This window comes from Mandrillus leucophaeus, unplaced genomic scaffold (assembly GCF_000951045.1).
Source record: "Mandrillus leucophaeus isolate KB7577 unplaced genomic scaffold, Mleu.le_1.0 Scaffold108, whole genome shotgun sequence".
In the NCBI taxonomy this organism is placed as follows: Eukaryota; Metazoa; Chordata; class Mammalia; order Primates; family Cercopithecidae; genus Mandrillus; species Mandrillus leucophaeus.
The window spans coordinates 4,776,151-4,792,046 of NW_012098987.1; the positions used below are offsets into that span (position 1 = coordinate 4,776,151).

General features: G+C 39.0%; 1 protein-coding gene across 1 annotated transcript in view; it reads right to left on the reverse strand.

Annotated features, from left to right (window-relative positions):
* LOC105544216 (E3 ubiquitin-protein ligase NEDD4-like) overlaps nucleotides 1–15,896 on the reverse strand; it is an 88,134-nt gene that overhangs the window by 344 nt on the left and 71,894 nt on the right. Inside the window, exon 5 of the mRNA XM_011986576.1 lies at nucleotides 10,226–10,287. Coding sequence (XP_011841966.1) covers nucleotides 10,226–10,287 — 62 coding nt within the window. The remainder of the gene's footprint in view (nucleotides 1–10,225; nucleotides 10,288–15,896) is intronic.

Here is a 15,896-nt window from a genome sequence, read left to right on the forward strand (position 1 = left end):
TAGCCAGACCTCATCTCTACAAAAAGATAAACAATCATTAGCCAGGTGCGCCAGGTGTGATGGCTTATGCCTGTAATCCCAGCACTTTGGGAGGCTGAGGTGGGTGGATCACCTGAGGTCAGGAGTTCAAGACCAGCCTGGCCAACATGGTGAAACCCCGTCTACTAAAAATACAAAAATGAGCCAGGTGTGGTGGCATGTGCCTGTAGTTCCATCTACTTGGGAGGCTGAGGCAGGAGAATCGCTTCAACCTGGGAGGTGGTGATGGCAGTGAGCCAAGATTATGCCATTGCACTCCAGCCTGGGCGACATAGAGAGACTCCATCTCCAGAAAAACAAAACAAACAAACAAAAATATGTTGCCATTTGCTAATGCCTATTATTTGGAATGTATTTTAAATTACATGAAATAAGAGCAGACTAGTCATGTGTCACTCATTTTCTAGTAGTTTCACAATAACAACAAAGTGAATTTGGTTGTTTATTTTTCAGATTTTTCTAATAGAACGAAAGGAAGTAAAAGAAAATTTCAAAAGATTACTGAAATGTTTGCAAACGCTTAAAAATACAGACTAGATTTTGACATCTTATGATCAGTTTTATTTTCTTGCTATTTATCAGTGTAGAGTGACCCAAAGTGGACATTTATTTTTCAGAAACTAGTATTGTGAATTCTTTTATTATTGACTTAATAAAATCACATGTTGCTTTTACTATATAAAGTACATAGCAGTCAAAAGTATACACTGAGTTTTCACTTAAGGTTTAAATTTTGTAGCACATGAATAAAAATTACAAGCAATATTTTATTTCTCAAAGCCAATGTTTTCGTTCTTGTAGGAATGTTTCAATATCAAAATAAAAATCTATGTGACATCAAACAGAAAGGCAACTTTAATAGTTTTTTTGTACCAGAGTTTAAAATGAAGAAAGCATATTCATATTTATGTTGATTTTCCCCTACAATACATATATCATATTGTACACTGTGATATCTTAAAACATTGGTGTACATGTCAAAAGTATTGACAGAAAAAAGTCCTATACTTGTGACAAAGATTTCTGGATACCTAACTCAGTGTCTACTTTTCCTTCTGAGAACATAATCCTAGTTTTACCTACAGCCACATTCCCAGGCTTACCACACTGCACACCTCTTGAGGAAACCATTAATTTTTGAAAACTGAAGTACAATATATATTCAGTGAAGTATAAAGTATACTAATGTTGGGATGAGGAAGAAAAAAGTATACTAATCTTAACTATACAGCTTGATAACTTTTTACATATGTATATTGTATCATATAAAATATGCATATGTAAAAATACGTATACATAAAAATACATATACATACTACGTATATGATACATATGTATATATATTAAACCCAGATAAAGATACTGAATAATCTGTTCTATTTTATATATATTTTTTGTGAATGGTGCTCTCTGGAATTGTTTAACATGGAGACCCTGAATATGCCTATCTAGAAACTTATCCCTTGTACCTAGGGGCAACCAATGAAGCCAACCTAGTGCCAGTCACTCCTCGGGAGAGCTTTTCAGAGGTGGCTGACTCAGCTGGGAGAGATGTCCCTTTTGCCCCTTGCATTTATCTTTCCTGTCTGAAATTGTGGTTAGGATAGCTGGCATTCCTGCAGCCATATTGTGACCATGGAGTAACTGAGGATAGACATGCCAAACATAAGGCTAGACATCATGGGGATGGAAAAATAGTGTTAAGACAGCTAGATGTGCTGGTTCACACCTGTAATCCCAGCACTCCCAGGCTGAGGTGCGAGGATCACTTGAGCCCAGGAGTTGGAGACCAGCCTGGGTATCATAGGGAGACCATCTCTACAAAAATAACAAAAATTCGCTGGATGTCATGGCACGTGCCTATAGTACCAGCTGCTCAGGAAGCTGAGGCAGGAGAATCGTTTGCACCTGGGAGGCAGAGGTTGCAGCGAGCCGAGATCGCACCACTGCACTCCAGCCTGGAAAACAGAGTGCAAACCTGTCCCTCCCCACCCAACCAAAAAAAGGGTGGGCACGGTGGCTTATGCCTGTAATCCCAGCACTTAAGGAGGCCAAGGCAGGCAGATCACTTGAGTTCAGGAGTCTGTAACCAGCCTAGCCAACCGGGCGAAACGCTGTCTCTACTAAAAACACAAAAATTAGCTGGGTGTGGTGGCAGGCACCTGTAATCCCAGCTAGTTGGGAAGCTGAGGCAGGAGAATCACTTGAACCTGGGGCACAGAGGTTGCAGTGAGCCAAGATCACGCCACTGCACTGTCCAGCCTGGGCATCAGAGTGAGACCACGTCTCAAAAAATGAAAAGAAAAGAAAAAATAGTGTAAGACAATTTTTTTCAAAGAAGATGTAGAAGAACTTTTGAGGAGATGTAACTGAGCTGAGACTTGAAAGATGGGAAGAATTTAAATGAGAAGGTATAGAGAACATGCACGGCAAAGTCACATGAGGAAAGAAGACATGGGGGCAGAATGAGCATGCTCTAAGGAAATGAGACTGACCATTTTTTTTTTTTTTTTTGAGATAGAGTCTCACTCTGTCACCCAGGCTGGAGTGCAGTGGCGCGATCACAGCTCAGTGCAACCACACTCAAGCAATCCTCCCACCTCAGTCTCCTGAGGGTCTACAGGCATGCACTACCACGCTCAGCTAATTTTTTAATATTTTTTGTAGAGGCAAGGTCTCACTGTGTTGCCTAGACTGATCCTGAACTCCTAGCCTCAAGTGATCCTCCCGTCATGGCCTCACAAGAATATTTCTGTATTAGAGACTGGCAAGAAAAGTTTGGTTAGTTAGGGTAAAGCCAGGATGGGACACTGACATCCAGAAGAAGAGTTAAGACTTGATTGGTAGGGGGACCAAAGCAGTTTTAAAAGGAGACATGATATAATTTAGGTCACATCTGAAGATTATTTTGTCAGTGATGCACAAAATGAATTGGGCTGGAGAGAGACCCTGGTGTCTACAGGAGCTGGAGCCCTAGTAACTCAGGCATGGAGTCAGTAGAGCTTTGCTCAGGATGGCCCCAGTGGGAATAGGGAGGGAGACAGGGCTACAGAAACCATTTTGAGGAAGAACCTCCAAAGCATCAATGTCTATCAAAATACCTAGCAGACACTGCCGATGTTTAATGAATATTGCTAAGAAACTAACCTGCTGTCCTGGTTCAGACTGTAATTAACAGCTCGTAACAGGATTCACTACCTCAACTATCTTTTTTTTTCCCCCCTCACTCTGTTGCCCTGGCTGGAATACAACAGTGCAATCTCAACTCACTGCAACCTCCGTCTCCTGGGTTCAAGCGATTCTCCTGCCTCGACCTTCCAAGTAGCTGGGAATGCAGGGGCGTGCCACCAGGCCTGCCTAATTTTTTGTAATTTTTTTTTTAGTGGAGACAGGGTTTCACCATGTTGGCCAGGCTGGTCTCGAACCCCTGACCTCAGGTGATCCACCCACCTCGGCCTCCCAAAGTGCTGAGATTACAAGCATGAGCCATCAGGCCTGGCCTATCTTATCTTTTTAATCTATCTTTCTTACTGTAATTGGAGTGACTTACCTAGAAGACATTTAGGCCATCTTTACACCCTACTTCAAAGTTGTCCCCAGTGGTCTAAATAATGAAATCCAAACGCCTGAGTATGGAATGATCCTTCATGATCTGAGTCCGATTTGCCTTTCTGGCCTTGTGTCCTATAAATGTCCCCCTGCCCAACCAAATATATATCTACCCTATACTGTAATCGCACTGGAAACTCACTACTAACTGCTTCTTGCATTTTCTGATTGGTACTTCTGTGCACGTTAAGGTCTATCCACTTGCAACACCTTCACCACTCTACACGTCTACATTATGCTCATCATTCAAGCCCAGCTCAAATGCCAACCTTTCCCTAGAGCCTGACCTCCCCATTCACTACTACTCCTGTTTTCAAAGTAGGTGATCAGACTTACCGCATTTTTCTTTTTATTAAAGTTAACTGGGTATATGTGTGATATCTCCCTACCGAATTATAAACACCACAAATGACTTATTCATGTTGCTTTTTGTATTTCAGAAGCACATAATAAATGTAAAAAAACAGTTTAAAATGTGTAGTGAGAATACTAAGTAAAAATTAGCAATCTGAACATAAACACTTATCTTCTCTCTTGGGAGATTCTATTTAAATCGTAGGCAATAGTTTGTAAAAGACATAAAACCATTACAGCAAAGAAGATGAGAGGGCCATCAGCAGCCGAGCAATTTCAACAGTCACCTAGCAGACGGGTGAAGCGGGGATGGAAGTGATGATGGATGGCAGAGGAAGCTGAAAACCACCAAAAGAACAGAGTGTCAAAGCAAAAGGGGCAACTACCCTAATGACAGAATGTCTCAAATACCACCTTTGCCTCTGGATGGTACATGTACACACACGCATCAGCACGTATGCACACATACCCTCTTATTAGAGATCTTCTCTTTATGTCTATTTTCAGGAGGAGATTTAATGAAAATATAAGCATCAGATTTTTTTCCTTTTTTAAAAAAATTTATTTTAGTACAAGTTGGTTCTACAGATAAACTGTGTGTTGTGGGGGTTTGTTGTACATATTATTTCATCACCCAGGTAATAAGCATAGTGCCCAACAGGTAGCTTTTCTATCCTCACCCTCCTCCTGTCCTCTACCCTCAAGCAGGCCCCGGTGTCTATTGTTCCCTTCTTTGTATCCATGCATACTCATGTTTAACTTCCATTTATAAGCGAGAACATGTAGTGGTTGGTTTTCTGTTCCTGTAAGCATCAGTTTTAATATATAAAATATAAATGGTAACTAAAAATGTAACATGTAATAGTTAAATGTTTATGCATTTTACCTAGAGAAACAACAGACGATTTTTCTATTTTATCACTGTTAAGTATGACTAGATTACCAGGGATCACGAACATACAAATTAGAAAAACTGTCCTCAAAGGAAAAAGAGATAATTTAGGAAACAAAAGAAAAGAGTTTTAAAAACTATAAGGAGTACCCTTAGAAACATTTAGGAATGTCTTCCATCCATAAAACAAAAACAAGATACTAAAAAAGGGAACTGGAAAACAAAAAAGAGGTGCTGGAATGAAAAATGACTGTTGAATTAAAATAGAAGTGCTTTAAGAAAAATTTGTGGAAATCCCCCCAAAGGTAAAATAAAAAGCTAAGTTGAAGGGAAATGAGTGAAAATAAAAAAGAGGATTTTTTGAACAGATTCAGTGAAAGAATTAACCCCTAACGCCCTAAAAAGAGGTTGGGCAAATTATGTCTTGTGTGCTAAATCCAGCCAGCAATCTACTTTTTAATTTAATGGCTCACAAGATAAGAATACTTTTTATATTTTTAAATGGTTACATTTCAGATAGATATATAAATACCTATACCATAACCTTGATTTTGCCTCCCAACCTACAACACCCAAAATATTTTACTATCTGGCCCTTTAAGAAAAAGTTCACTGACCCTTGTCCTAGACAATCACTGTATGTTATCTATTAACTTCTCTCATGTATCTAGAATGGTACTCGTTAAGATGAGCCTTGGAAGATGTGAGAAAATAGTTACTCAAACCATTTTCTGATTCTGTGGTTCACATGAGGAATTCTGATTGAGAAGAACAGAAAATCACTCTAGGTGACCTTCCACTCAACTAGCTGGAACCCCCAAATGATAATACAAACAGAAGGAAGAAAATCATTAAAGAAATTATTCACACAATGTCCAGAGTTGAAGAGAAACAGTATTCATTAGACTGAAATGCTTACTGATATGGTTTGGCTGTGTCCCTACCCACATCTCACAGGAATTATAATAATCCACATGTGTCAAGGGCAGGGCCAGGTGGAGATAACTGAATCACTGGGGTGGTTTCCCCCACACTGCTCTCCTGGTAATGAATAAGTCTCATGAGATCTGATGGTTTTAAAAATGGGAGTTCCCCCACATACACTCTCTTGCCTGCTACCATGTATGATATGCCTTTGCTTCTCCTTTGCCTTCTGCCATGATTATGAGGCCTCCCCAGCCATGTGAAACTGTGAGTCCATTAAACCTCTTTCCTTTATAAATTATCCAGTCTTGGGTATGTCTTTACTAGCAGCATCAGAATGGACTAATCCACTTACCAAAGGCCTAACACAATGGATTTTTAAAACTGTACATACAAGGCATATTACTGTGAAATTTTAAAACACTGGTATAAAAATAATTATTAAAAATTTTCAGAGAAAGAGAAGAGGGAGAAAAAAGGAACAAGTATCATATCTTTCAACAGAAATACAAAATACAATTGTAAAAGATGATAAAGCAATGTCTTCAAATTTCTGAGGAAAAATTATGTTTACACAAGAATCCTATGAATGGCCAAATGTAAGTTGGCTATTTATTCATCTATCATAGTTGGAAATCGACTTGGAACATGCATGCATGAGCTTTTTAATAATATGGGAAATATGATCAGAGTAACAAACAGAAACAGTTAAAAAGTGGGTAGCAGGAACAGAAGGGAGGACAAAGCACTAGAATTTGTTGTGTTACATTATAAGCCCTTTTATACTATCTCATTTTAAAACTATGTGCAAATTCTTTCAAAAGATTTTTTAAATTTGTTATAGAAATAAAACTATGATCACAAAAAATAGTTTATATATGACGATATTTTAAGAAAAGGCAAAAGCAGAAAAAAAGTAAAAATATCAGCGATAGACTTTTTGAAAAAAAGGATAACTATATCAGTCTATAAATGCATAAAACAACAGAGGAAAAAAGTTGCCAAAAGAGTTTCCAATTTTCCAAAAAGAACAAAGGTGTTGATAAGTATATGATTCTATTGTGTTCATAAAGAACCTGAAGCAATATTCCTGAACGTTCTTCCAGTGGTTGTGGGAACAAATAATACAGGTACATCTTTAAAATAGCTTTACTAGCTATAATGCACATAGCATACACTCTTCCCTTTGAAGTACACAATTCAGTGGTTTCCAATATATTCAGAAAATGTGCAACCATCACCACAATTTTAGCACATTTTTACAATTACAAAATGAAACCTTGTCTTTTAACAGATACTCTTCATTTTCCCTCAACTTTCCCAGGAAACCACTAATCTACTTTCTGTCTCCATAGATTTGCTTATTCTGGACATTTCACGTAAATGGAACCATACAATATATGGTCTTTTGTAACTGGCTTCTGATATGGTTTGACTGTGTCCCTACCCAAATCTCATCTTGAATTGTAGTTCCCATAATCCCTATGTGTACTGGAAGGGACCTGGTGGGAGGTAATTGAATCATGGTGGTGGCTACCTTCATGCTGTTCTCATGATAGTGAGTGAGTTCTCATAAGATCTGATGGCTTTACCCGCATTGGCAAGACAACCCTAAGCCGAAAGAACAAAGCTGGAGGCATCACGCTACCTGACTTCAAACTATACTACAAGGCTACAGTAACCAAAACAGTATGGTGCTGGTACCAAAACAGAGATATAGACCAATGGAACAGAATAGAGTACTCGGAAATAATACCACACATCTACAACCATCCGATCTTTGACAAACCTGAGAAAAACAAGAAATGGGGAAAGGATTCCCTATTTAATAAATGGTGCTGGGAAAACTGGCTAGCCATATGTAGAAAGCTGAAACTGGATCACTTCCTTACACCTTATACAAAAAGTAATTCAAGATGGATGAAAGACTTAAATGTTAAACTTAAAACCATAAAAACCCTAGAAGAAAACCCAGGCAATACCATTGAGGTCATAGGCATGGGCAAGGACTTCATGACTAAAACACCAAAAGCAATGGCAACAAAAGCCAAAATTGACAAATGGGGTCTAATTAAACGAAAGAGCTTCTGTACAGCAAAAGAAACAACCATCAGAGTGAACAGGCAACCTACAGAATGGGAGAAAATTTTTATAATCTATCCATCTGACAAAGGGCTAATATTCAGAATCTACAAAGAACTTAAAAACAAATGTACAAGAAAAAAAAATCAAACAACCCCATCAAAAAGTAGGCAAAGGATATGAACAGATATTTCTCAAAAGAAGACATTTCTGCAGCCAACAGACACATGAAAAAATGCTCATCATCACTGGCCATCAGAGAAATGCAAATCAAAATCCGAATGAGATACCATCTCACACCAGTTAGAATGGCAATCATTAAAAAGTCAGGAAACAACAGGTGCTGGAGAGGATGTGGAGAAACAGGAACGCTTTTACAATGTTGGTGGGACTGTAAACTAGTTCAACCATTGTGGAAGACAGTGTGGCAATTCCTCAAGTATCTAGAACTAGAAATACCATCTGACCCAGCCATCCCATTATGGGCATATACCCAAAGGATTATAAATCATGCTGCTATAAAGATACATGCACATGTATGTTTACTGTGGTACTATTCACAATAGCAAAGACTTGGAACCAACCCAAATGTCCATCAATGATAGACTGGATTAAGAAAATGTGGCACATATACATCATGGAATACTATGCAGCCATAAAAAAGGAGGAGTTCATGTCCTTTGTAGAGACATGGATAAAGCTGGAAACCATCATTCTGAGCAAACTATCGCAAGGACAGAAAACCAAACACACTGCATGTTCTCACTCATAGGTGGGAACTGAATAATGAGAACACTTGGACACAGGATGGAGAACATCACACACTGGGGCCTGTCATGGGGTGGGGGGAGTGGGGAGGGATAGCATTAGGAGATATACTTAGTGTAAATGAGTTAATGGGTGCAGCACACCAACATGGCACATGTATACAAATGTAACAAACCTACACGTTGTGCACATGTACCCTAGAACTTAAAGTATATATATAAAAAAAGATCTGATGGCTTTATAAGGTGTTTTTCACCTTTTTCTTGACACTTCTACTTGCTGCTGCCATGTGAAGAGGGATGTGTTTGCTTCCTCTTCTGCCATGATTGTAAGTTTTTCTTTTGTTTGTTTGTTTTTGAGATGGAGTCCTGCTCTGTCTCCCAGGCTGGAGTGCAGTTGCGCCATCTCGGCTCACTGCAAGCTCCGCCTCCCGGGTTCACGCCATTCTCCTGTTTCAGCCTCCCGAGTAGCTGGGACTACAGGCGTCCGCTACTACGCCCGGCTAATTTTTTGTATTTTCAGTAGAGACGGGGTTTCACCGCATTAGCCAGCATGGTCTCGATCTCCCGACCTCGTGATCCACCCGCCTCGGCCTCCCAAACTGCTGGAATTACAGGCATGAGCCACTGCGCCCGGCCCCATGATTAAGTTTTTTGAGGCCTTCCCAGCCATGCTCAACTGTGAGTCAACTAAAACTTTTTCCTTTATAAATGACTCAGTCTTGGCTGGAGGCAGTGGCTCATGCCTGTAATCCCAGCACTTTGGGAGGCTGAGGCAGGCAGATCACCTGAGGTCAGGAGTTCGAGACCATTCTGGCCAACATGGTGAAACCCCGTCTCTACTAAAAATACAAAATTAGCTGGATGTGGTGGCACGCACCTGTAATCCCAGCTTCTTGGGAGGCTGAGACAAGAGAATTGCTTGAACCCAGGAGGCAGAAGTTACAGTGAGCCAAAATTGCGCCACTACACTCCAGCCTGGGCAACAAGAGCGAAACTCCATTTCAAAATAATGATAATAATGATAATTAAAAATAAATAAATTACCCAGTCTGAGGCATACCTTATGAGCAGTGTGAGAATGGGCTAATACAGCTTCTTTAACTTATAATGTTTTCAAGGTTCATCCACGCTGTAACTTGTATCAGTACTTCATTCCTTTTTATTGATGAATAATATTTCATTATATGTGTATATCTCATTTTGTTATCAGTTGATGGACATTTGTGCTGTTTCTAATTTTTGACTATTATGAATAATGCTGCTATGAACATTGGTGCACAAGTTTTCTGTGCATATGTTTTAAGAACACTGTAAAATAAAAAGTGTAAAAAATTAAATGAATTAGACAAGTATTTTCATAAGCATAAAACAATATATGAATAGAAAGTATTCCAGCATTTTAATTTAAATGTTTTATGTCTTTCCACTTTACTTCTTTATGCAAATAATTATCTCTAATCAACAAATATAAAAATAAATTGTAAATATATGGCCACAGAGAAAAAACCAAAACAGTAAAAAAGGATATATAGTGAATTATAAATCTCTGTCTTACCTTTGTCCCACCCCCAGAGCAAATACTGTAAACAGTTTCTTAGGTCCTTTCGGAATTATTTTCTAAAAATACTAGCATATAAGAAAGCATTTAAAAATTTTTCTGGTTTTACACAAATAGTATATTCCTATATACAATTTTCTGCATTTTTTTTTTTTTTTTTTTTGAGATGGAGTTTCACTCTATTGCCCAGGCTGGAGTGCAGTGGCACAGTATCGGCTCACTGCAACCTCTGCCACCCGGGTTTAACCGATTCTCCTGCCTCAGCCTCCCAAGTAGCTGTGATTATAGGCGCCCACCACCACGCCTGGCTAATTTTGTATTTTTAGTAGAGACGGAGTTTCACCATGTTGGCCAGACTGGTCTTGAACTCCTGGCCTCAGGTGATCCACTCGCCTCAGCCTCCCAAAGTGGTGGGATTACAGACATGAGCCACTGTGCCTGGCCTTGTTCTGCATTTTTCTTCCTTCCTTTAATATAATTTGAAATGAATTACCTATAAAAACATATAAACCTGCCTCTTTTTAAACAGCAGATTAGGATTTCATTGTATGAATATATCATAATGTACTTACTGCTCCACTGATGGGGTCTCCTGCCTTCTTCCTAGCTAAAAAAATTATGATTTTATTCAAATATTGGGTGGCTATGTACGCCAGGGATAAACAGCAACTCCCCTCTCCCAGGGGCTGAATTTTGATTCCTCTAAGCCTTAGCGTCACACCATTTTCCTCACCAACAATGGGGTAGGAAATATGCACATTACACAATTCTGGCCCAAGGGGAAAAGATCCAGTCTTCTGGAGGGTCTTCTGGAAAAAGGTTCTTCACTTTTTTAAAGAGATTCTCAGCAAAGGCCGGCCGCGGTGGCTCACGCCTGTAATCCCAGCACTTCGGGAGGCCGAGGCGGGCAGATCATGAGGTCAGGAGATCAAGATCATCCTGGCTAACATGGTGAAACCCTGTCTCTACTAAAACTACAAAAAGTTAGCTGGGCGTGGTGGCGGGCGCCTGTAGTCCCAGCTACTTGGGAGGCTGAGGCAAGGGAGGCTGAGGCAAGAGAATTGTTTGAATCCGGGACGCAGAGGTTGCAGTGAGTCGAGATTGCGCCACTACACTCCAGCCTGGGTGACAGAGTGAGACTCTGTATAAAAAAAAAAAAAAAAAAAAAGAGAAAAAAAAGAGAGCGAGAGAGAGGTACTCAGCAAAAAGCTCTGCCTTTTCAGCCTCTGGACATCATCGTGTCTTTGGAACTGCTATAAGTATCTATGACCACAGAGAGCAAGCAAGCCAAGAGAATCCCACAGAAGCTGGGTCAAGCATGACTTCTTTCACCTGCTGCAATGACCAACCTTCTTCTATGCTTCTTATGATTACAGCTAACCAGTATGCTTATTGTGTAAGGCAGTTTTCGTTGTTACTTCGACTCTATAACTTGAAGCTGAAAGCATCCTAAACGATACACTTTGTCAGAGAGGTCCCTCCTAAACCTCCTAGACTAAGTGATCCCCCATCCCTGTGTTTACTCTCTGGTACCATTGTTTTCCCTTCCATAACGCTTAGCACACTGATAATAATTTTGAGTTACCTGTTCACACTGGTCCATACTAGACAGTAAGTTTCATTGAGGGTAGGGACTGTGGCCATCTCATTAACAAGCATAGCAAAATCCCTGAGAAATAGGTTAGAAAAATATCACACCAAATTTGTGCGCATATGTAGGTAAGTTTTTTTTTTTCCCCTATCCATAAAAATACAAAAGAAAAAAAAAAACCACATAGGAAATCCCAGAAGAGCATACTATCAGTGGTGGTTTTATAGAGATGAAATCATGGCTGATTTTCATTTCTCTTTATTAAAAAAAAAATCTATCTTGTATAAGTTACATTACTTCTGTAACATAATATAAACATACACTTACATATATATACATTATATACATCTAATATATTGAGTATGAATGCTTAAAATATACACAGAGCACCTGCAGAATGTAGGAAATGGGGTGAGGCTTTTTCAGATGCCCGTGCACAATTCTTATGCATAGAACAAATAACATGTGCAGTGTACCTAATGTGTTGTACATTTTTCCCTCTGAGCATATGAAGTGTAGATTTTAATTATAATTTGCTATTTTTTTCTTTTTTTTTTGAGACAGAATTTCACTCTTGTCACCCAGGCTGCAGCGCAATGGGGTAATCTCCGCTCACTGCAACCTCTGCCTCCCAAGTGATTCTCCTGCCTCAGCCTCTTGAGTAGTTGGGATTACAGGCATGCGCCATGATGTCCAGCTAATTTTTGTATTTTTAGCAGAGATGAGGTTTCACCATATTGGCCAGGCTGGTCTTCAACTCCTGACCTCGGGCAATCCACCCTCCTCGGCCTCCCAAAGCGCTGGGAATACAGGCATAAGTCACCACTCCTGGCCATAATTTGCTATTGAGCACTAACTTCAACTTGGAGTTTCCCATTTGTGTTAACTTGTCAATAAGTTTTTCACAAAAACTTTTTGTGAACTTCATGTTTTCTCAAAGACATAAAAGCTGCCTTCAACTTCTGACCACAATTTCCATTTGGCCGAATGCCCAAGAACCATGCTTTGCTGTAATATATTTATCTCAACAGACATTTTTATGGTGAATACAGTTGAAAACATTCTGGGCTATACACAAATGATGATATAAATGACAAAGAGGAAAACAGAGGATCACACATAATAATTTCCTTTGTACAGAAGATATTTCACCATATGTTTTCAGCTTTTTTCTAGGCATAATGAATTAGCATTGATCCACACAAATTTATCTAGTTATCCTTATAATAAATTAGCAAAATATCTAATTGAAACAAACATGCAGCCTATGATCCCAAAAATGAAGTAAATATTTGGTAAATGTTACTAGCTAAAACATTTAGTAGTAATGAAGTGATAGAAAATAAAATAAAAAATAAGGAAATGGCAGTAGAGTCCTAATCCTGATTTGTCAATTACAAATAGCCTTCTTTCAAGACAAAAATAAATGGAAAGATATCCCGTGTTCATGGATTGGAAGAACTTAATATTGTTAAAATGTCCATACTATCCAAAGTAATCTAGAAATTCAATGCTACACCCATCAAAATCCCAATGGTATTTTTTATAGAAATAGAACAAATAATCCTAAAATTCATACAGAACTACAAAAGACCCTGCATCTTGAGAAAGAAGAACAAAGCTAGAGGCATAATAGTTCCTGAATTCCAAATACATTACAAAGCTACAGAAATTAAAACAGTCTGATACAGGAATTAAGACAGACAGAGACCAATGAAATAGATAGATCAAAAAGAAACCCAAGAAATACAGTTCAATGATCTTCGACTCAGGTGCCAAGCATACACAAAGGGGAAAGGACAGTCTCTTCAACAAATGGTGGCCAGGCACAGTGGCTCACACCTGTAATCCTAGCACTTTGGGAGGCTCGGGTGGGAGGATCATGAAGTCAAGAGATCAAGACCATCCTGGCCAACGTGGTGAAACCCTGTCTCTACTAAAAATACAAAAATTAGCCGGGCGTGGTGGCGCGTGCCTGCAGTCCCAGCTATTCAGGAGGCTGAGGCAGGAGAATCATTTGAACCTGTGAGGTAGTGGTTGCAGTGAGCCAAGATGGTGCCACTGCATTCCAGCAAGACTCTGTCTCAAAACAAAACAAAACAAAAATCAAAACAAAAAAAACAACAAATGGCTTGGGAAAACTGGATATCCACATGCAAAAGAAAGAAATTGGACTCTTATCTTAAAACAAACACAAAAATCAGCTCAAAATGAATTAAAAACACAAACAAGACCTGAAACTGTAAAACCCCTAGAAGAAAACAGAGGAGAAGCTTCTTGACTTTGGTCTTGACAATGCCAATGATTTTTTGGGTGACACCAAAAACACAGGCAATGAAAGCAAAAACTGACAAGTGTGGCTACGTTTAACTAAAAAGCTATATGACAAAGGAAACAACAAAGTGAAAAGGCACCCTACAAAATGGGAAAACTATTTGCAGACCATGTATAAGATAAAAAGTTGATCTCCAAACTTCAAAATTACATACAAAAGGAACTAATATAACCCAATAGCAAAAACAAACAAGCAATAAAAACAACAAATAATATAAACTCCCAGGCACAGTGGCTTATGCCTATGATCTCAGCACTTTGGAGGGTAAGGAAGGAGGATCACTTGAATCCAGGAGTCTGAGACCAGCCTGGGTAAAACAGTGAGGCACTACAAAAAAAAAAAAAAAATTAAAAATGGCTGGGCGTGGTGGTGTGCACCTGTGTTTGCAGCTACTAGGGAGGCTGAGGTGGGGGGTCACTTCAGCCTAGAAGGCTGAGGCTGCAGTGAGCCATGATTGTGCCACTGCACTCCAACCAGGTAACAGAGTGAGACCCTGTCTCAAAAAACAAAACAAAACAAAACAAAACAAAACAAAACAAAACAAAAATGGGGGCAGTTTCCCCCATGCTGTTCTCATGACAATGAGTGAGTTCTCCGGAGATCTGACAGTTTTACAAAGGGTTCTGCCCCCTTCACTTTCTCTTCTCTCTCCTACCACCTTGTGGAGAAGATGCCTGCTTCCCGTTCATCTTCTGCCATGACTGTAAGTTTCCTGAGGCCTCCCCAGCCATGTGGAACTGTGAGTCAATTAAACCTCCTTTGTTTATAAATCACCCAGTCTCAGGTAGTATCTTTATCACAGTGTGAAAACGGACTAATACAAAGAAAGAACCCAATTTAAAAAATGAACTAAAGACTTGAGTAGACATTTCTCCAAAGACAAATAGCCTACCCTTTATGTAAAAAGGTGCTCACAAATCACTAATCATCAGACAGATGCAAATCAAAACCACACCTGTTAGGATGACTATTACAAAAATTTTTAGATCTTTTTAGGTAACAAGTTTTGGTGAAGATGTGGAGAAATTGGAATCCCCGCACACTATTGGTAGCAATGTAAAATGGTCCAGCCTCTATAGAAAACAGTATAAAGGTTCCCCATAAAATTAAAACATAGAACTACCGGTCATCTAGCAATCCCACTTCTAGGTATGTAGCCAGAGGAAATAAAATCACTGCAATTAAAGTTATCTACCCTCCCACGTTCATTACAGCATTATTTACAGTAGCCAAGATATGGAAATAACCTAAATACCCACTGAAGGATACATTAAGGAAATATGGCATATACATACAATAGAATATTATTCAGCCTTCAAAAAGGAAGCCCTGCCATTTGCAACAAAATGGATGAACCTTGAGGACATTACCCTAGATGAAATAAGCTAATCCCAGAAGAACAAATATTGATCTTACTCACAAAAAGTATCTAAAATAGTCAAATTCATAGAAGCAGAGAGTAGAGTGGTGGTTTAATACTACATTGTACACCAAAACCTTTGTGAAGAGGGTAGATATCAAGATACCACAAAAAACGGGGTGACAGGAGGAAACTTTTGGAGGTGATGGATATGTTTATGACTTTTATTGTGGTGATGGTTTCACAGCTGTATGCATGTTTAAACCTATCAAACCTTATATATTCAATATGTGCAGGCTTTTTCTATATGAACTATACCCCCAATAAATCAGTTAAAATTTTGTTTAAATGACTTTATTTTTCTCATTAATATCTTTAATTC